This window comes from Daucus carota, chromosome 8 (assembly GCF_001625215.2).
Source record: "Daucus carota subsp. sativus chromosome 8, DH1 v3.0, whole genome shotgun sequence".
NCBI classification, from domain to species: domain Eukaryota; kingdom Viridiplantae; phylum Streptophyta; class Magnoliopsida; order Apiales; family Apiaceae; genus Daucus; species Daucus carota.
Window position 1 is genome coordinate 6234459 of NC_030388.2, and position 21153 is coordinate 6255611.

Consider the following 21153-nt stretch of genomic DNA (forward strand, 5'->3'; position numbering starts at 1 on the left):
ATCTTGACTTAGGCTTTTTTTCAGTGGGGGGAAAACTACCGCCGAGACAATTCACCTCGGTAATAGCAATTTAAATTTACTTTATATTAATAAATTAACATATTATTTAATTAGTAAAAACTGTCTTTTTTAATTTTATATATAACTATTTGTTTTTTAAATAAGATGTAATAATTTTTAAAAAAGTTAAAATATTAAATATAATATTTTATATTAATGAATAGTCCAGAATATAATTTAAAAGGTAATTTTATGATAAATATTTACTTTAATCGGAAAAAAATAAACATAATATCTATTGTAACACCAGATGCTAGTGTTACATATCGTGTAACACCGTCATATTCATGTAACACTAGGTTAACGGCTATTGTAACAACAATTTCAGGGTGTTACAATAGACCTCGGCTTTCTGAGCTACCGCAACGAAATGCTTGTAACACTTATAAAATACCATTGCAGTAGCCCACTTATGGCGTAGTGCCTGTTTAACTTTGTATCAGGGAATAAAGTTAGGAATACAAAGGCTGTCAATCTATTGAACCGTCATACACCTGCAAATTCAACTTCTGAGAGTAGCCCATCCGACGTTACTGTACAGGTTCCCGATTTGGACAATTTAGGTGTTCGTCGTCCAGGTAACTGTCCTCATCACGTGAGTATTCTTAATTATACGCAGCTGCAAGTGATCCCTGAATTGACATTGAATTCCTACTGTAGTCTGGTATTCTGACGAAGCAAGTACCAGTTCAAAAAATTTGTTACATGCTTTCAACAAAGCTAGGGAAAACGCTGGTCTTGGAAGTAGGAAAATGGCAGGTAAACTAGATACTATATCAATGCTTGAGATCAATTTTTCTATGCACCTGCATTAAATGTTGCTGCACATCTGGCAGATGCAACGATTTTGCGTCAACATCAGGCACCAACACCGGTCATGGGGAAACCATCTTTTCAAATCCCTTGAACATGGGTTAGTGGCTCTTTTTCATCGCACTGTTCCTGTTATGAAAATTTCTCACTAACGCTGATCCTCATGTGGAGAATAGATGATGTTGCAGAGGATGAATCTAACACCACTCCTGATGAAGCAGAAGGAATGCACTCTTTTGCCATGTTTAAACACCATTTTATTTTGTTCCTTTTTAGCTAGGCTTCTCTCCGTCAAAAGTAAATATGCGGTCAATTATCTTTTCCGAATGTTGTATATTTAACTTAACATTTTTTAATCGGGAATCTAGAATTTTAATAAATTTTGTAATGTATAAAAAATTAATAAATTCCAAGTACAATTCAGATACAAATATCACTTTTTTTTAACATAGGACCTCGCATCCACTACCCTCGGGTGCACACTGGGTAAACCACGAGCTCACGCAATAACATGCAAACTACGTAAATCAAGGTAAACTGCATTATATTTTTTTAGCATAAATCTCAATTTCAACGGTGAATACCATATATTCCAAATAAATAATTTTTTGATGATGCAGTACCTATAAATATACATAATATGCTAAATAAAGATTAAAAAACTAATGTTAATATTGATTTAATTTATAATCTGACCTCATTTTAATGAAAATTTTAATAATTTACCCGCACGCGAAGCGCGGGCATAATTCCCTAGTTATATAAGTATGTAAAAATTTACTAAACATAATTTATCACTATTTAATAATTATATTAACATATAATCAATCAATTAACTAAATATATAAAAAATATTAATATATTTATTATTAAAAAGATTTAGGCCGATAAATAGTGCCGGTCTAAATTTAGGCCAACAGCCTAAATTTGGACCGAGATCTAGTCACCATTTAAAAGATTTATGCCAGAATGAGTTCAAATTTGGATATTTAGGCCTCTCTTGTGTTTGCCTAATCAGTAGTCCTGTCAGCCGGTCCCCGGATGGGCCATAAACGAACAGAAACATTTCGTTAAGAAATTTCCGTAATCGAATTCAAATTGAATCAAAAAGTTATTGATGTTCGACGAAATCAGCAATTAAATAATTTAAGTTCAATTTGGTTAGTTATCTTTTTGGATTTAGTTCAAGTTCAGCTTTACTTCTTATTTTTGAATTCAAAATTTCTTTTATTTTTTTTCAAATTTTGCTCAACAACTCAAGCTTTCTTTTATTATTTGTGTTTTTCCTAATTTTTTTATTAGGATATGTTTTTCCTATATTTGTTAATATTATTTGACAGATTCTATGATGATATTTTAAGTTAGTAAATTTTATTTTTTCAAAATAAAAGAAACAAAAAAAATAAAATTATTTACAAGCAACCAGAACTCGACATAAATGAAAAACAGGTTTTTGACTTATTTCTTACAAATAAAAGTTCTAATAATACAAAAATAAATTACAAAATTGAAATAAGAATTTAAACTCGAATTTGAAAAATAATATCTCTATCAAATTAATTTCGTTAACAGATCTAGTAGCCTAGCAGCCAGCCACACGGCTGAACAACGATTTCTTGACCTAGGAAAATCACCCCTCTAGAAGTGAAGCAGCCAAATTAATTACATCCTCTCTGTTTTAATTCATTACGTCGTACTTTTTGACATACACTTTTAAGTGTTTTGATTAGATAATTAAAATATTATTTTTTTTAAAAAAAATCTGAATAAAATTATGTCCAAAATTTTAATTCACAAAAAAAAAATCAATTAAAATTAATAATTTTTATCATCCGGTCAACTCACCAAAATGTACATGTATAAGTCAAAAGTGTAATATAAGAAGTAACACAGATATAGTAAATAAGTTAATAAAGTGTTTTCTACTTCTTTACACAAACGGGTCAAGAAAAGCAGAAGTCAGAAGGCAGCATTTGCTTCTTACAAACAAACACCACCATAATATGCATCTCAAGTCACAGGTGACAACTAAGTATCACATGTATAACATATAACTAATGTATGCCACTTATAAGAGCATTCACAGCCGGCCTCCAATCCCCAACCCCAAAAACTTACTAAAAATAGTAATCTTTCAAAATTTTTTACAAACTTTTAAAAATTTCTTCCATCCCATTTCCCATATTCAATCCCTATTCCCCATAAAAGTATAAGATAACACATGAAATTAATAAAATAATAATGAAATGATAATGAAATGGAAGATGAATAGTGTATGGGGGATGAATAGTGTAACCCCAAATATGGGGATTTATTTCTAATCCCAAAAACTAAAACCTATTTTGGGGTTCCGGATGTAGAGTACATTTTAGTAAAAGTTACTTAGTAGATTTCTTTAAATTATAGGGTTGGGGTTGGGGTTGGGGAATGGGATGAGAATGCTCTGATATACTCAAGATGCTATATTGATTCTCAACATATACCACTATTTTGATTGATCATCCAATTTATAAATAATGCACTCCAAACTTACCCTACTCACCAATAAATGTGATAGAAGATCCTCATCCCAACAATACAATTAGACATAATTGAGATTTGGTAACAAACACTTCAACTTGAAGAAAAGTAAAAGTGGTCACCAACAAAACAATGGAGTAGGAGTAATGTTTAATATGGTGTATAGTGTACTATATATTTTGAAAAAGTGAGCAAAGCTAGGCCAATGCATGATGCTTCTTGAGAATCAGTGTCCCACAAAACCATCAACTGTTTTACTTGGCAGCTGGATTGGACTCAATCGGATGGCTACAAATATTATATAGTAGTACTAGTTAATTTTAAAGTGCCACTACTATTAAATAAATTGATGAAAATTTTTACTAACTGCCTAAAAGTTGGATGTTTTGTGGCTGTTTGGCGGGGCTTTTAAGCCCCGCTTCTGGACTTTTAAGTTAGAAGCACTTATTTTGTACCGTTTGTGTAAAAAGTCGAGAAGCACTTATAAAAAGCTACGATTCCTAGCTTTTGTTTCATGACTTCTGCTTTTTTCCCAAACACTTTAATCACTTATAAGTCTTAACTAACTTCTAACTTCTACTTCACTTTTTTATGTTTATGCTGTCAAATTACCCACTCGGACTACTTAAAACTGGCGGATTCTTGGATCTCAAAGATATGACGACGAGAGTGGAAGATAAATCAGAATGTAATACAATATATGATTAGTTGGTTTCATAAAATTGGAAATTTTATATTTAATTATTGAATTGTTAATTCAAATATTATTAGAGGAGATTAAGATTACTAATTCTGGCAAATGTCTTCCTAATCTAACTAAATGACCACATCAATATTGTTTCAACATAATTTGAGTTTTGTTTTATAGTTTTAAGGGGATTGATAAGTAACAAAAGTGATAGTACAAGTTACTACTTCTGATGTCATATCTATTTGTTAAAACCTTTTATGATGTTACTGACCTTTTCCGACGTCCATGTCCAATGACTAACATCTTTAAAAGAACCTACTATTGTTCATTATAAGCTTAAATAGATACTAGCTTAAAACCCGTGCAATGCACGGGCGGTTATAATATTTGTTATTTTGTTGTATATATTTTAGATTTAACGAACTTTATTGAAAGTAAAATTGTGATAGAATAATGTGATTAGAAAAACTTTTATTTAACCGCTGAATAAATTCTTAATAGTTAAATCCTTCAAATAGCTAATTTATAATTATGTCAAATATATATTTTAAGTGAGAATGTTAAAAAAAAATTACATGTTACTCCCTCCGTTCTTGAATATCTGCCTTTTTGATTTTTTCGCACACATTTTAAGATACTTTGACCACATATCTAGAAATGTTACTTTCAAATATTTCTTTTTATGAATAAAAGTATTGATATAATTTTTTTGTTCAGAAAAAAAAATTCAAAAATAATCTTTAAGAACGGAGGGAGTATAATTTAAGGAGACCCATAAACCCAGATAGAAACAACCCAATTAGCATTTTAATATTTAGTTATTAATAGTTAACAATATAATATAAAACATATTATAAGTTAAAGGGAAGCGTAAACTCAAATACTGATCATAATACTAACCTAATTTTTAATGTTTTAATTTAATAGACAGTAAAAAATATATATTATAATTTGTTATAAATTAAGGAGGTACATGGATCGAATATGAAACGGTTTATTAAACTTGATCGAACGAACAACTGAACTTTTCATGTTTCGGTTTTAATAGTACAATAATAGATAGTATAGTATATAATTGTAATATTACTTTGAAATTGAGACCATTAGAGTATTTAAAAATAACGTTAATATATTTTGGTCGAAAAATATCACCATTTATTTATTAATAACTATATATTAATAACATTATATATATATATACACACACACACATATTGCCTGTGTTAATTGTAGAAGATCAGTTTTTTTAGTTACAAAATATTAAAAAGATAATGTGTTTTAGCTATAAAGGTAATTACTGTATTCCTCGATGATCATTTAGAAGATTGAATTTTTTAGTTAGAAAATATAAAGAAGATAACATATTTTAGTTAAAAAAATATTTGTTTATATAGATAGACCTGTATTTCGGCCCAAAATTAAAAAGAATAATTAGTTATTTAGATAAACCCGTATTTCGGCTCAAGTACCGAGCGACCAACTTTTTAATGTTTTGGCTTTAATAAAAAAAGATAACATATTTTAGTTAAAAAGAATAACTGGTTATATAGATAAGCCTATATTTCGGCCCAAAGTTAAAAATAATAATTAGTTGTAGAGATGGGTCCATATTTCGGCTTTTTTTCGTTGGTCCCAACATTATTACTTTAAAGAGGTTTAACTGTAAAAAAGATAACATATTTTAGCTAATAAGAATAATTGATTATATAGATAGGGCTTATTTCAGCCCAAAATTTAAAAAAATAGATTAGTTATATAGATTGGCCCATATTTTGGCCCAAGTACCGACCGACCAAACTTTTAATGTTTCGGCTTTAATAGTATGCTAAAAAGAAGAATTGATTATATAGATAGGGCTTATTTCAGCCCAAAATTACCAAAGTTAAAAATAATAATTAGTTGTAGAGATGGGTCCATATTTCGGCTTTTTTTCGTTGGTCCCAACATTATTACTTTAAAGAGATTTAACTGTAAAAAAGATAACATATTTTAGCTAATAAGAATAATTGATTATATAGATAGGGATTATTTCAGCCCAAAATTTAAAAAAATAGATTAGTTATATAGATAGGCCCATATTTTGGCCCAAGTACCGATCGACCGACCAAACTTTTAATGTTTCGGCTTTAATAGTACTAGCCTTTAACCCGTGCGAAGCACGGGTGACTATATAATTCTTAATTTATTATTTATAATATAACTTTTAATATTATTTTAGTATTATAGATTAATTAATTGGATTTACTTAAATTATATTAATCAACTAATTTTGTTTTATTATAAATTATATTTAAAAGGATAGTAGTCGTACAATATTTTGATTTGGTCATGTGTTTGATGATTCAGTTTATAACTAAAAGTCCGCTTTACCTAGAGTTCTCATAGTTTTACATCTCTAAACAGTGTACACGCAGATTTCTCATAGTCTTACATTTCTAAACAGTTTAATATAGTATAAGATAAAAACTCCACCATCATTTTTTTAAATATAATTTATAATTAGTTAAAAAATGTAACCCGTTTGTTAATATAATTTAATAAGATTTCAATTTATTAATACTAAAACACTAATAAAATGTTGTTAGAATTTAAATTATATATAATAAATTTAAAATTATAATATATAGTATATAAATAATATATAAATTATATTTAAAAGAATAATGGTAGAGTTTTTTATCTTGTATTACATCACAAGTGTTTGTAATTTGAACGGTATAAAACTCTTTAATATTGTAAGAGCAAGAGAAGTCTACATGTGACCGACTTGCAGTTATAAAAGAGATGACCAAACCAAAATTTTGTACGACTACAAATTAAACCTATGTTGGCTTATTATATTATAGTATAGATAGTATAGATTCCTGACTTTAGATGAATACTGGTTTGAATACTATCCGTCAAAAAAAACGATTTAGATGAATACTGGTTTGGATTAATATATTTCATCAAAATAATAAATATAAACTTTTAAAATTACCTCATCAAAATATATTTAAGAAAAATTGGAACAAAAAGTGTCTACATTATAATATTTCAATATAATTTAATTAATATTTAAAAATGAATTTAAATAAAAATTCATAAATATTTTTAAAATATACACAATACACCAAAATTATAAAATTTTAACTTTTAATAATATAACATAAATTTATAAAAATTTGAACCGCAAGCTTGTATATAAATACGTATATATCGTGGAAGGATTACTAAGGCCACCAAATTTCAGCTCTTTCGTGCATCTCTGTGGCTGTCAATCTGTCATGCAAGGTCTACCTAAAAATTAGATAAACTCATAATGGCACTGTTTACTACTTATACCAAGCAACAATCGACAAAGTTTAAAGAACACTTAAAATATCTATCATTTTTGGATGAAAGAATATTGATAACTCCTTTTTCCCTTTCCGTCTATGCGTGTCTTGCAGTGTTATTGCTGGATGTAAGCCTACAAAATAATATCGGATGTGGGTTTGAGCCTCGCAACACCTCCGGCGTGAAAATAAGTACAGATGTCGAGATAAAAGACAGAAAATAAGCTATTAACAATGCAGAGGGTGAGTATATGGGGTATGGCTGTTGTATGGATGTTTGAGTATTTAGCTTTAGTGAATGCAACGCAAGTGTGTGTAAAATATGAGCGTATGTGGAGAGAGTAACCATTAAACTTCTCTACTTCTTTGATTTATTTTTAAGCCAAAGATTATGGTTTAAGGGAACGTACCTTGAACCATGGTCATATATGTAGAGTTGTATCCCCTACACGTGTCCAAGTGTCAGCGAAAAAATAGTGTTTTGGAATGTTTCTGCATTTGTCTCTGCTGTTCGGTTGACCATTTTGTGTTGTCCCTGTCATCTGGGATGTCAATTTGTTACTTGCGCAGAAAGTGCCGGTTTGTACTCATATGTTTATCTGGGGCGGGGTTAATTAGCTGTTGTGTGTGTCCCGAATCCTACCCGGGTTAAAACTTCTGCTCGGGCCGGTGTGCAATAGCCCTTAGCAAGCGGTCTTCCCCGGTTGTAGCTTCTTGTGGGGTCCGGATTATTAGAATCCAGATTATGTGGGTGTTTGTGTATGGCTTAAAAGCCCAGTTTCTGGTTTATAAGTCAAAAACACTTAATTCATACCGTTTGTGTAAATAGTCAAGAAGCACTTATAAAAAGTTAGAAATGCTAACTTTTGTTTCAGGATTTCTACATATTTCCCAAACACTTTAATCACTTATAAGTCTTAACTTGCTTCTAACTTCTACTTCACTTTTTTATTTTAAGCAAAAAACACTTTTTTAAGTTCAGCCAAACGGCTCCTATGTCCTATCAAAGCGGTAAAATCTTAACTTTTTCTCCAAAATTCATAAATTCGAATATTCTAAAAGAAATATCATATAAAATTTGGTATATTTTTGCCGAGAAACTACCCATTAACGCGAGATTTCAAAATTTATAAACTATCCCAAATGAATGAACTACGCCTTAATTATAATTTCGAATACAAAATTGTCCCAAATATTTGTCGGACTTTAGTCTCCTGATCTGCAAATTAGCTACTCCCTCCGTTCCTAAATACATTTCTCATTTGTTTTTATCATGTTCGTAATACACATTTTTGATCATTAATATTTGTGATTTTATATTAATATCAAATATAAAAATTTCACCGTATTAAAGTACTCATAAATACGAATCCAACAAGATCACTAATACTAATGACTATATTTTATCTTATAGACAAGATGTAAATGAGTAATTTGTTTCGTGTTATAAACAGTGCCGACATTTCAAACTGACAATATTTTTAGAGACGGAGGGAATATCAATTATGTTAGATATTTGACGACACTTATTTCATAGGTATAAGGACTGAATATCTTTTTATACAAATATTTAAGAGGTATTTAATAATATATATTAAAAATTAAATATGTATTCATATAATTTTTTGTCAAAAAGCTACTCCCTCCGTCCCACCCATTTCTTATCAAATGGGTTGGGCACGGAGGTTAAGGAATATGTATAAAGTAGTGGAAAAGTGGAAGAAAAGTGGGTAAAGTGGTGAGACCCATTGATTTTTAATGTATAAAAAGAAGATAGTGGGGTAAAAGTAGTGTGAAAAGGAAAGAAAAGTAGAGAAGTGGTGGGATCCATTGACTATTTTTGGTAAGTTTTGAAATGTAAAGAATTGGGTGAGACACCCAAAAAGGAAGGTGTAAAGAAATGGGTGGGACGGAGGAAGTATTTATTTTAATTTTAATAAATAAGATAAGCTCGAAAGGTACATGCAAGAATGGATAAACTCTACTTTCCGCGTCCGTGATTGGTGGTGTTGGAGCTGTACAACCAAAAAAGCTTTCTATCACTTGTCAGTTGTCACTGCCCTGCGCATAGTACATTTTTGCACACTTGTGTCTCAGAAAAACCAATATTTCCCTCCGTCCTTTCTCTTGGTCAGGATTGCCTAACACACTTTTGATTATTACTGTAATATTTTTAATTTTATATTAATATTAAATATAAAACTTCATTATATTGAAATACTAATAATTACGAATATGATAAGGTCACCCATTACTATATATATTTATTTAGATTAGAATAAATTAATAATTTGTCTTTTGTTAAGAACATTGCAGACATATAAGACGAGAAAAGTTTTCAGAAACAAAGAGAGTATCTAATTATGAAAACTTTTTAACAAATAAAATAATTAACATATCAAAAATAAAAAAATATATCTCTATGATCATTCTCGCATCTTCTTTATAATTCAAACTCTTATGGAGTCTTATATTTGTTGAAACTTTACATACACATAATATAAAAAAATATGTAGGAAGATTACGCATCACTTATTAGCATTCTCCTCCTCTTTCATTTTCATAGTAAATAATTCATGACAAGTAATTTATTTTTTAAATAAGATCCCGCAATGATTCAATAATGAATATTTTTTTAAAAATTATTTTATATATTATCAAATATTATTATACATTAAAGAAAAATAATTCGTTTTAATTAAAGAAATATTTAAAAGGTTTCTTTTAGAAAGTAATTATATATTTTTTGCTTTTAATATATACTTAAACTAAAGAAGATAATTGTAAATCTAAAACGAAAATAAGAGCATAATTTATTTAAAATGAAAAGGAAAAATATTAAATATAATCAAAAAAGACGTAACAGGGCCGATTAGGTAAGTGTTAAAAATGTAGACTTGTTAGGATTTATGGGTGGTATATAACAATCAACTTAACATTTTATTACTTAGTTTATTCTAAGTAGAACATACTATCATAACCAATGTATGTTTCTGTAGCATTACAATAACTACCATGTAATAAAAATCCCTCCTTGGAATAAGTTTATTGATTTATTCATGCCTCCAGTCGTACATTTGAATGACAACAAGAATAAGAAATTTTACCGTTAATTGATTGACAGTGGAGCTAGAAGACAGTTGGTTGCTGGTCAAGACAGATGGTTTATATCTAACAACAATATTGGTGGAAACTCCATAGACAACAAGTTTCGTATGTATGACATCAAGGCTTGGATTTTCTGACAGCATCAACTACAAGTAATTACTGTCATCCAAAGTCCATTGTTTCACAGCAAGCACTGACGTCGCTAAGTCACTGTCATCGGAGATACGGGTTGGATTTGAATCTTCATCAAGTCAACTCATGTGGCAGATAAACATGTTGAGAGCTCAAGGATGCTGCAGAAAGTTTGTTTTGTAGCACAACTGTAAAAACTACGACAGAAGCTCAGGAGTGTACAAGTCATGAATCACCGTTTAAAAGTGTCAAGTCACTATCTACTGGGATTTGATAAGCTTAAAATAGAATTTATCTTAGGTTGCTTTTAATACAATGTAATCTCTGTTTGATTAGCATTTTAGAAAAATCACATGGGTTGCAATTTGTTATAAGCAACTGCAAAGTAGAGTCTACTTTGGAGTATTGCAGTACCTGTGTTGATAGTGATGTTTTAACATAACAAGTCATATAGGAAAACACCACCTATTCTATTGTATTCATCCGAGAGAGCACCATTGTAATTCTTGAGAGAATCGAAACTTAAGAAACACTTTCTTGAGGTTGTAACAACACAACGAAATAAATAATTCATTCATTTTGTGAAGTTAACTTCTGTGTTCTTCAAGCTTACATTTCATCTATTGATAAACTCGAATCTTATATTTGTTGCTGGAATTAAGATTTGAATTATCAGTATTGCGTTCAACCCTTTTCTGCAATACATTCTCGGACCAACAGGACTAGAAGTTTGAAGTAAACTAAGACTATAAGTGATTAAACTGGTTGGAAAAAAAGTAGAAGTCCTACAACAAAAGCTAGCATTCCCATTTTCTTATAAATGCTTCTAACTTTTTACACAAACAGGTCAAGACAAGTAGAAGCCGACTTCTTATCAAAAAGAGCGATAAAGTTAGAAGTAGTGTTACCCAAACAAGCACATTGTGTAAGGACACTTTGGGTAAGAGGTTTTTACAGGAATAGTTATGGAATCCCCGCAATAATTCATTACGAATATTAAGGGGCCGTTTCGCTGAGTTTAAAATTAGTGCTTCTTGCTTAACGTAAAAAAAAAAAGAAATAGAAGTTAGAAGTAAGTTAAGACTTATAAATGATTAAAGTGTTTGAAAAAAAAAAGTAGAAGCAATAAACAAAGGGGTCATTTGGGCGTGCTTAAAATAAGTACTTTTTTATTAAAGTAAAAAAGTGAAATAGAAGTTGGAAGCAAGTTAAGACTTACAAGTGATTAAAGTGTTTGGAAAAGAAGTAGAAGTTCTGATAGAAAAACTAGCATTTATAACTTCTGAAAAGTACTTCCGTTTTTTTATACAAATAAGTTAAGAAAATTAGAAGCCAACTTCTTTCAAAAAAAGTGCTTCTACTCCGTCACCAAACATGCACAAAATCTAATATATTTAATTTTTTATAAAAATTTCTTAACTTTTTATACAAACGCTACAAATAAATATTTCTAACTTATAACTCCAGAAGCCGGACCTAAAAATCTGATTCAAACACCCACTAAGTATCTTGTAATGTTCATTGCGGATACTTTGATACCTATCAGTAATATTTCTTTTGATCCAAACAGTGGTGGCTTAGACCAATTCCGACCATAAAAATTTTTCGGTAAAAAATGAACATGTCAAAAATAAAAAATATAATCAATATTTTAAAAATATTATAATTCTAACCATCCTCACTTATTGTCCGTAATTTTAGCAAACTCCGTAGAAAACTCGTACGTGAAGAACCTTGGAAGTAGGGATGGCAACGGGTTGGATCGGTTCGGATATTTAAGATATCCAAATCCAAATCCAAATTATTTTTAAAATCCAAATCCAAATCCAATCGGGTTTCACATATCAAATCCAAATCCAAATCCACGGGTTTCGGTTCGGGTTTGTTCGGGTTTATCCAAAACCTGAATTCCGAAATTTATATAGTATTGTAAAAATATTATTTTTGATTTTTTCGCCCTTAAATTTCATTATATTTAAAACTAAACTACTTTAATAATAAAGGATTACACATAAATAAAATTTTGAACCGTATTTAATAATTTCTAAACACAAATCTTCAATATATGGAGTATGAAATTATAAAATAACTCATTAGTTAAACAAAAAAAGTCACTATAACCCAAAAATATACACATTCACACTCTACACACGTGTATATATATAAACAAAATTTAGTAAATTTAAAATTGAAAATAAGTATATTAGTATACATATACATATTATATACTTATATATAATAAGCGTAAGGGAGATAATTTGGTCGCATGGTCCTATGATCCAAAAGCTTATCTTGGATCGTATATTGAACAAATAAGCACCGTTAGATTAGAACAAAATTAAATTCTGTTCTATAAGGAAACTGACATCTACTTACATGTTTATAATTCCTTTTCTGAATCTAAAACAAATTCTGTGTTTCATGCGTTTTTGGTTTTTTTTAATCCAAAATAAATATTTCTTTCAAAATTTAATTGTAGAATCGTATAAATCGCACCGTTACAAAATTATTTTTATCCATCGGATCGTATATTGAACAAATAAACACCGTTAGATTAGAACAAAAATAACATCTGTTTCATAAGACAACTGAAATCTACTTGCATGTTTATAATTCCTTTCCTGAATTCAAAACAAATTCTGTATTTCATGTGTTTATGATTTTTTTAATCCAAAATAAATATTTTCTACCAATTTTATTTGTAGAATACAAAACAAATTATACCATGTTATTGCATGTTTATGATTCATCTTCTTAATTCAAAACAAATTGTGTTTATCAATTTTAATCTCGAACCATAAAAATTTTTAGAAAAATATTTAAATCACATTATATAATCTAATAGGAGTTGGCATCACATATTTTACTTAAAATAATTTAAAATTTGATAGAAAGAATTTAATACTTTGGCATGATACATATAATTTTAATTTATTATTATAAAATAATTTTTTCACACCATTTAAAATATATTTAAAAAATTTATAAATAATTAAAAAGCTCCCGTGCCTTGCACGGGCTATAAGCTAGTACATACAATATATATATTTGGATTTTTTCGGGTTTCGGGTTTGGATCGGGTTTGGATCGGATTCGGATTTCGGGTCGGGTTTCGATACGGAATACCTGGTATCCAAATCCAAATCCAAACTCGCTCGAGTCTAAAAATAAAATCCAAATCCAAAATACCGGGTTCGGTAAAATCTATTCGGGTCGAAACGGTCGGGTATCCATTCGGATCGGTTTTTTCTGCTTGGAACTCCTTGACGGCCTAAAAGAATGGTATATGACCAAAGCCGAGGTATAAGAAAATAGAAGAAACAGCGACTGGACGGGGTATATTACAAAGCTACATGTACGCGTGTATGAACAGAGACCGTCTAAGAACATCATCACATTTTGGGGGTGTTTGGATTAGAGAAGCAGTGGCTTCTTTTAAGTAGAAGTGCAATGAAGAAGTAAGAATAGCGTTTGGGAAAAAAAGCAAATCACTTTTTTTTGTCTTTAGAAGCATTAATTGAGAAGCTAGAAGTCCAAGCTTTTTTCTTCTACTTCTCACCTTTTTTCACTAACAATCCAAACACTTAACCAAACACTTACATTTTACTTCTACTTCTCACTTCTACTCCACTTCTTTATTTTAAACAAGAAGTCACTTCTTTTAAGCTTAGCCAAACGGCCCCTTAAATTACTCACTAAGATAGCATGCAAATTGCTTAGTGGATAATGATGTCGGTTATTTTAAGGTTGTGGGCCCCCGGTAAAACGTGAATACTCAAAAACAGGGGATACCAACAAAAGCGGTTTCAAAGATGTTTCGGTGGTCTTAAACAGTTTCTACGTTGTTTCACCCAAATTACTATATTTTGATTTATAAATATTAGGACTCAATATTTAGCTATAGAAATAGGAAAATCAGTTGTTTGACAAATTTATTAGCTAATGGTCTAATGTTTGTTATTTTCCATTCCATGTTATTGACATTTCAATTTGTGCTGAGATATCAGTGGACTGGTATATAATTAGTTTTCTATGTTCTAAAATATCTTTTTTATTTATTAAACCTTTTTTATTAATTAAAAAAAATGTTTCACAAATTTGATAAAAAAAATGATTAATCAATAAAATCTTGAATAAATTCTGAATCAAATTTTACATAACATTTCTCAAATTATTAATCTAAAAGAAAATATTAAGATTACACATGACCTCAGTTAATATTATTATTTGACATATATAATCTTTTACTATATATGTTTGGTGCAATTTGCTTACACTTTTAGTCTTTACTTTACTAGCTAGTTCTCCGTAAAACACATATTCAAAAATCAATTATACATTAATAAAAGTGAAATTATAAGTAAAAAAGTCTAATAGAAAGTGGATATTATCTATCAATTCATAGGAATAATTTTTTTTTAATTGAATGCATGATTTAGACAATATTAATATCATTAAAACAATACAAAAGTACTATTAGTATATTAAATCATTTAATTTGATCGAAAATAACTTTGTTACCCGAAACTGAAAATACTTCTAAATACTCCCAATAACATGCTATACCAACTTTGCACTTATTTTAGCCCATACTAGAAAAAAAGTGAGTCATTGGATAAAAAATTCTACTCTTTTGTAAAATAATCAAACTTTATAAGTGGATTAGATATAAAATGTATAATCCACATGGAGTATAATATAATGGTAAAATGTAGACCATTGAAGCAAATAGTATTAGATACTATTAGGCAAGACATGATTGATTAACCCACACTTTTGTGTATAAAAAGGGTGCATGCCTCTTCTCTTCTCATCACACAATTCACAAACCATTTCTCCTTTGCTTATTTTCGTTTCATTCGTCCCTTCCGTTCATTCTCTTTTCTCTCTTATTTCTTTTCTCGCTGGTTAAAATAATAGTAGTAGTTTCTTACAAAAGAGGTACATTTTTCTTGCTATTTTTTTAGTAGCAATACTAAGTTCTTGATCTTGAGAGATCAAGACTTGTTTTTTATGATCCTTTCTTTAATGGGCTGTGCTTGTTTAGTTCTTGAAAAATCTTGGAGTGTTGTTTGCTTGTACACGGTGAGAGAGAGAGAGAGAGAGGGAGAGGAAGGAGGGAGGGAGAGAGGAGATGTGTTTTTCTTGCTATTTTTTTAGATAACTTTGTGCTTGTAAAACTGGTGGTTTTGGTAAAGGTCTCAACTTTAGCAGCTAATCAACTTAAAAAGATCATTTCCGACATGATCTAGTGTTTTTCCGGCAAACCCACAAAGTTTTCCGGCAGCCCAGAAGTGCTGGCCAAAATTTCTTATTTACTTTTCATGAGATAAATTAAATGGGTTTTTTTAATCTTTCTTGAAAAAGTTGTAAACTTGATGGTCTTGCCTACATAAGCATTAGTCAAAAAAATTATCATAATCTTTAACTAAATATAATGTGAGTGTCAATACTTTTGAAATGTGAATCTGTCCTTGGATCTATTACAACCTTCAATTGTATTCATGTACTTGTATGTATCAAAGTTGTGTTTTGCTTGTTGGGGTTTAAAGGTGTATAAGTTTCTGACGATAAGAGAAAGGGTAAAATGGTCAAACAAGTTTCTTGACAAATCTATCACAATCTAGTAGGCTCTCTTCATTTTCTTGTCTTGCATCATATTTATGAGTTGCTTACATAGTAACATTCTGTGTGTAAGTTCTGCACTGGTCCACGTTTACATTACACACTGTTTTTCTGATGACATGGGGACATCTTAGTTATTTTACTAATATATTATTATTTGTTGTGGATTATTAGGTAGATGTTCTTGATTTAGATGATTAATTTTGAAATTTATGAAGTATGGAACAAGTCAAATGAAGCTTAGGTGTATATGTTTGACTTTTTTAGGCATTTTTTTTTGTTTTTCCAAGTTTAATTTTGAAATATGCTTAGCAGTAGTAGTTGGTGGTTGTAGTACTATGTGTCATGAAAATCTTGGGTTTCCTATGTTTTAAGATTTGGTGATTTTAGTGGGAATTTGTTGGAAAATTCTGTATCATAAAGTTGTAGTTTGGTGGTGCTGAATATTATGTATGTCAAGAATATCTTTGTTATTCTATGTTCTAAGATTTTGTTGCTTGTTTTTGTAGTTGATTTTGGAACAGAGTTGAGTACTATGTAGCCAATTTGTATCTCTAGAAAATCTAAGTTATTCTGTGTTCTGAGATTTGTTGTTTGTTTTTGTAGTTGAAGTTTCTGTATTGAAAGTAGCTTAACAAGGCTTGATCACAATGGGTGAACCTGTTCTGACCCGAGTTCACAGCCTCCGGGAACGTATGGATTCAACTTTGGCCAATCATCGCAATGAAATCTTGATGTTTCTATCAAGGTACTAAATATATTACATTATGTGTGTGTCATGTGTATAATAAAGCTTCAATTTGATCACTTGGGATTTTATAATTTTAGGATTGAAAGTCATGGAAAAGGAATCTTGAAACCTCACCAGCTTCTAGCTGAGTATGAAGCTATCAGCAAAGAAGACAAGCTGAAACTGGACGATGGTCATGGCGCCTTCGCGGAAGTTATTAAGTCTACCCAGGTTAATTAGCCTATAGATTAATTAATTGCGTGGAATTATTTTGGTAGACTTTACTAATTGAAAAACACATTCCTGACAAAAAAATAAAAAATAGAATTGTAAAACACATTCTGAGACATGTATGTATGTATTTATGTTAATTGGTATTGACTTGTATAGTTGTATTGGTATATAGGAAGCCATAGTTTCTCCTCCATGGGTAGCACTTGCTATTCGGCTCAGACCTGGTGTGTGGGAATATGTAAGAGTCAACGTGCATCACCTTGTCGTCGAGGAATTGAGTGTGCCTCAGTATCTTCAATTTAAAGAGGAGCTTGTCATTGGATCGTACGTTTCCCCCCATAATCACTGGGCACCTTATCTATATTGTTTTTGCTTATTTGTCTATGAGTTACTAACTTGATACTTTAATATGTTTCAGAAGCGATGCAAACTTTGTCCTTGAACTCGATTTTGCACCATTCACCGCCTCTTTCCCTCGTCCAACACTTACCAAGTCTATAGGGAATGGAGTTGAGTTTCTCAACAGGCATCTTTCTGCAAAAATGTTTCATGGCAAGGACAGCATGCACCCACTTCTTGAGTTTCTCCGGCTCCACAACTACAATGGCAAGGTACATATTAGTTGGTAACTTGAAATGCTACCCCTTTAATCTCAAGGTGGACTTGCCATCGCCTAATATGTGAACGTGTTTAGAAATAGAATTGGTATGTTAGGAATGCCTTTCGGTTATTACAAATGCTGTTAAATGATTAATTTTACATGATTTCATATCCCAGACCCTGATGCTGAACAACAGAGTTCAGAATGTGAATGGTCTCCAATCTATGCTGAGGAAAGCTGGGGATTATCTCTCTACACTACCATCAGACACACCTTACTCTGAATTTGAGCACAAGTTCCAAGAGATTGGTTTTGAGAGGGGTTGGGGTGATACTGCCGAGCGTGTTACTGAGATGTTTCACATGCTTCTGGACCTTCTTGAGGCCCCTGATGCATCCACTCTTGAGACATTTTTGGGGAAAATTCCAATGGTTTTCAATGTTGTTATTCTCTCCCCTCATGGTTACTTTGCTCAAGAGAATGTTTTGGGATATCCCGACACTGGTGGCCAGGTGAGTTGCCACAAAAAACTAAATGCAAAGAGTCCATCTCTATTATGCATTGTTTGCTCATTGCACTGATTTGCTGTACTTTCTTTTGTCCTCATATTAGGTTGTCTACATTTTGGATCAAGTTCCTGCATTGGAGCGTGAGATGATTAAGCGCATAAAGGAGCAAGGACTCGACATCAAGCCTCGTATTCTGATTGTGAGTTGCAAATTTTGTTGATCTTTTACTTGAGTATCAAATTATTACCCCCCTTATTATTTGGTGTACAAATGATTAATAGGATATGTGGCTATTGTATTTAGGTAACACGCCTTCTGCCGGATGCAGTAGGTACCACTTGCAATCAGCGCCTGGAGAAAGTGTTTGGAGCTGAACACGCCCATATTCTTAGAGTCCCCTTTAGAACTGAGAAAGGAATTTTGCGCAAATGGATCTCCCGCTTTGAAGTTTGGCCCTACATTGAGACTTTCACTGAGGTGAGCGTCAAAATAAAAAAAAAGATTTTCCATTATTTAGTCAGTTCTGCATCACTTTTAGTTATCTAAGCGTTGTAACTTGTACAACTATCAGGATGTTGCAAAAGAAATTGCCTTGGAGTTGCAGGCCAAGCCAGATCTGATTATTGGAAACTATAGCGAGGGTAATCTTGTTGCATCCTTGCTGGCACACAAATTAGGTGTTACCCAGGTATGAGCCTTTGTTCATATATCATAATCATCAATGTAATCTTTGCTTGAATCTTTATTTGATACTGGTTTTACTTGTTTCAGTGTACCATTGCTCATGCTTTAGAGAAAACAAAGTACCCTGATTCCGACATCTACTGGGAGAAATTTGACAAGAAGTATCACTTTTCCAGTCAGTTTACAGCCGATCTTATTGCAATGAATCATACTGATTTCATCATCACCAGCACATTCCAGGAGATAGCTGGAAGGTAGTAAAGAACTTCTTTTATTATGTATATAAATTCATTTACCGAATCCGAATGTCCCTTTAATTATATGTTCTATTTCTTGTTTTGACCATTGCAGTAAGGATACTGTTGGACAGTATGAGAGTCATACTGCCTTTACAATGCCCGGATTGTACCGAGTTGTGCATGGGATAGATGTCTTCGACCCAAAATTCAACATCGTTTCACCAGGTGCAGACACATCTGTTTATTTCTCTTACAAAGAGAAGGAAAAGAGGCTGACAACACTTCACCCTGAAATTGAGGAACTTCTTTACAGTTCGGTTGAAAATGAAGAACACCTGTAATTTTCTTCTCCCTCAGTTATGCACAACTGGCACCTAAAATTAGATTGTGGTTTTTAATGGAATATATACGTTTTTATTAATCACAGGTGTATCATAAAAGACAAGAATAAGCCTATACTGTTCACCATGGCGAGGTTGGACAATGTGAAGAACTTGACAGGATTCGTCGAGTGGTATGCTAAGAGCCCCAAGCTACGTGAGTTGGTGAACCTTGTTGTCGTTGGTGGAGATCGTAGGAAGGAATCAAAGGATCTGGAAGAACAAGCACAGATGAAGAAAATGTACGAGCTTATTGATACCTACAAGCTGAATGGTCAATTCCGATGGATTTCTTCTCAGATGAACCGTGTGAGGAATGGTGAACTTTATCGTTACATAGCTGACACAAAGGGTGCTTTTGTGCAACCTGCATTCTACGAGGCTTTTGGTTTAACTGTTGTTGAGGCCATGACCTGTGGATTGCCAACCTTCGCAACTCTCCATGGTGGTCCAGCTGAGATCATTGTTCACGGGAAATCTGGTTTTCATATCGACCCATATCATGGTGAGCAAGTGGCTGAGCTCCTTGTTAACTTCTTCGAGAAGTGCAAGACCGATCCTTCTCAATGGGACGCCATTTCAGCAGGCGGCCTTAAACGTATCCAGGAGAAGTAAGCCGTAGAGTCATTATTCATGTTCATTGACATTCCTATAATTACTTCATATTACTAACAATTCTTGCTTTCCTTTTAGATACACTTGGCAAATCTACTCGGAGAGACTATTGACATTGGCTGGGGTTTACGGATTCTGGAAGCATGTCTCCAAGCTCGATCGCCTTGAGATCCGTCGTTATCTTGAAATGTTTTATGCTCTCAAGTACCGCAAGTTGGTGAGTTTCTTTACTAGTAATAACCTTGAGATCTATCATTATTTTTGCTTCAATAAATTTGACATATTGCGATGCTTTGTTATATTCAGGCTGAATCAGTTCCACTTGCTAAAGATGAGTAGAGGAGAAGAAGAGGCATTGGGCTGGTCACCAGAGTTTCTGAGGCTTTCAAATAAAAAAAGAAAAAGAAAAAAGGGTGATTCTGATGAGAAGAGGATTCTGTTACTTTTCTTTTGTGTCTTTTCTTTCCTTATGTTTTGTCTGGGCTTTTGACCACCCCCTCTTAGCTTTGGTAAAAATTTAGTTGTCTTTTTATTGTTAATATTGTGAGTTTGGTTTCTTTATCCTGTGATGCTCTGTGGAGATTGATACTCAGCTTTCTGAATTTTCAGAACTAAATAAAGATCAATTTCAGTCTTTGCTACATAATGTGCCTGTTTGGGAACCAGAAGCAACTTCTGCTTTTGTTGACCCGTTTGTGTAAAGAAGTAGAAGCACTTTTAAGAAGCTGAGAATGCTAGCTTCTCTCTTACGGCTTCGGCTTCTTTTCCAAACACTTTATTAACTTATATACTTCTCACCTCTACTCCACTTCTTTACTTTAAGCAAAGAATCACTTTTTTTAAGCCCCAATGTCTGTTCTCTAAAATGTCGTGTATATTGGAAATGCTGGTCATG

At 31.6% G+C, this 21153-nt stretch overlaps 1 protein-coding gene across 2 annotated transcripts; it reads left to right on the forward strand.

Moving 5' to 3' along the window:
• Positions 1–15389: 15389 nt before the first annotated feature.
• LOC108199296 (sucrose synthase) lies at positions 15390–20892 on the forward strand. Of its 2 annotated transcripts, none has more exons than XM_017367063.2 (14): positions 15390–15582; positions 16873–17014; positions 17095–17227; positions 17403–17554; positions 17649–17841; positions 18008–18343; positions 18444–18539; positions 18644–18817; positions 18912–19028; positions 19112–19278; positions 19376–19600; positions 19691–20254; positions 20337–20475; positions 20565–20892. In XM_017367063.2, exons 2-14 carry the CDS (start codon positions 16917–16919, stop codon positions 20595–20597), a joined length of 2427 nt encoding a protein of 808 aa, XP_017222552.1. In that variant the 5' UTR covers positions 15390–15582; positions 16873–16916; the 3' UTR covers positions 20598–20892. The 2 variants fall into 2 exon arrangements, with proteins under 2 accessions (XP_017222552.1, XP_017222554.1); XM_017367065.2 differs by lacking the exon at positions 15390–15582 and adding an exon at positions 16493–16716.
• The last annotated feature ends 261 nt before the right edge of the window (positions 20893–21153 follow it).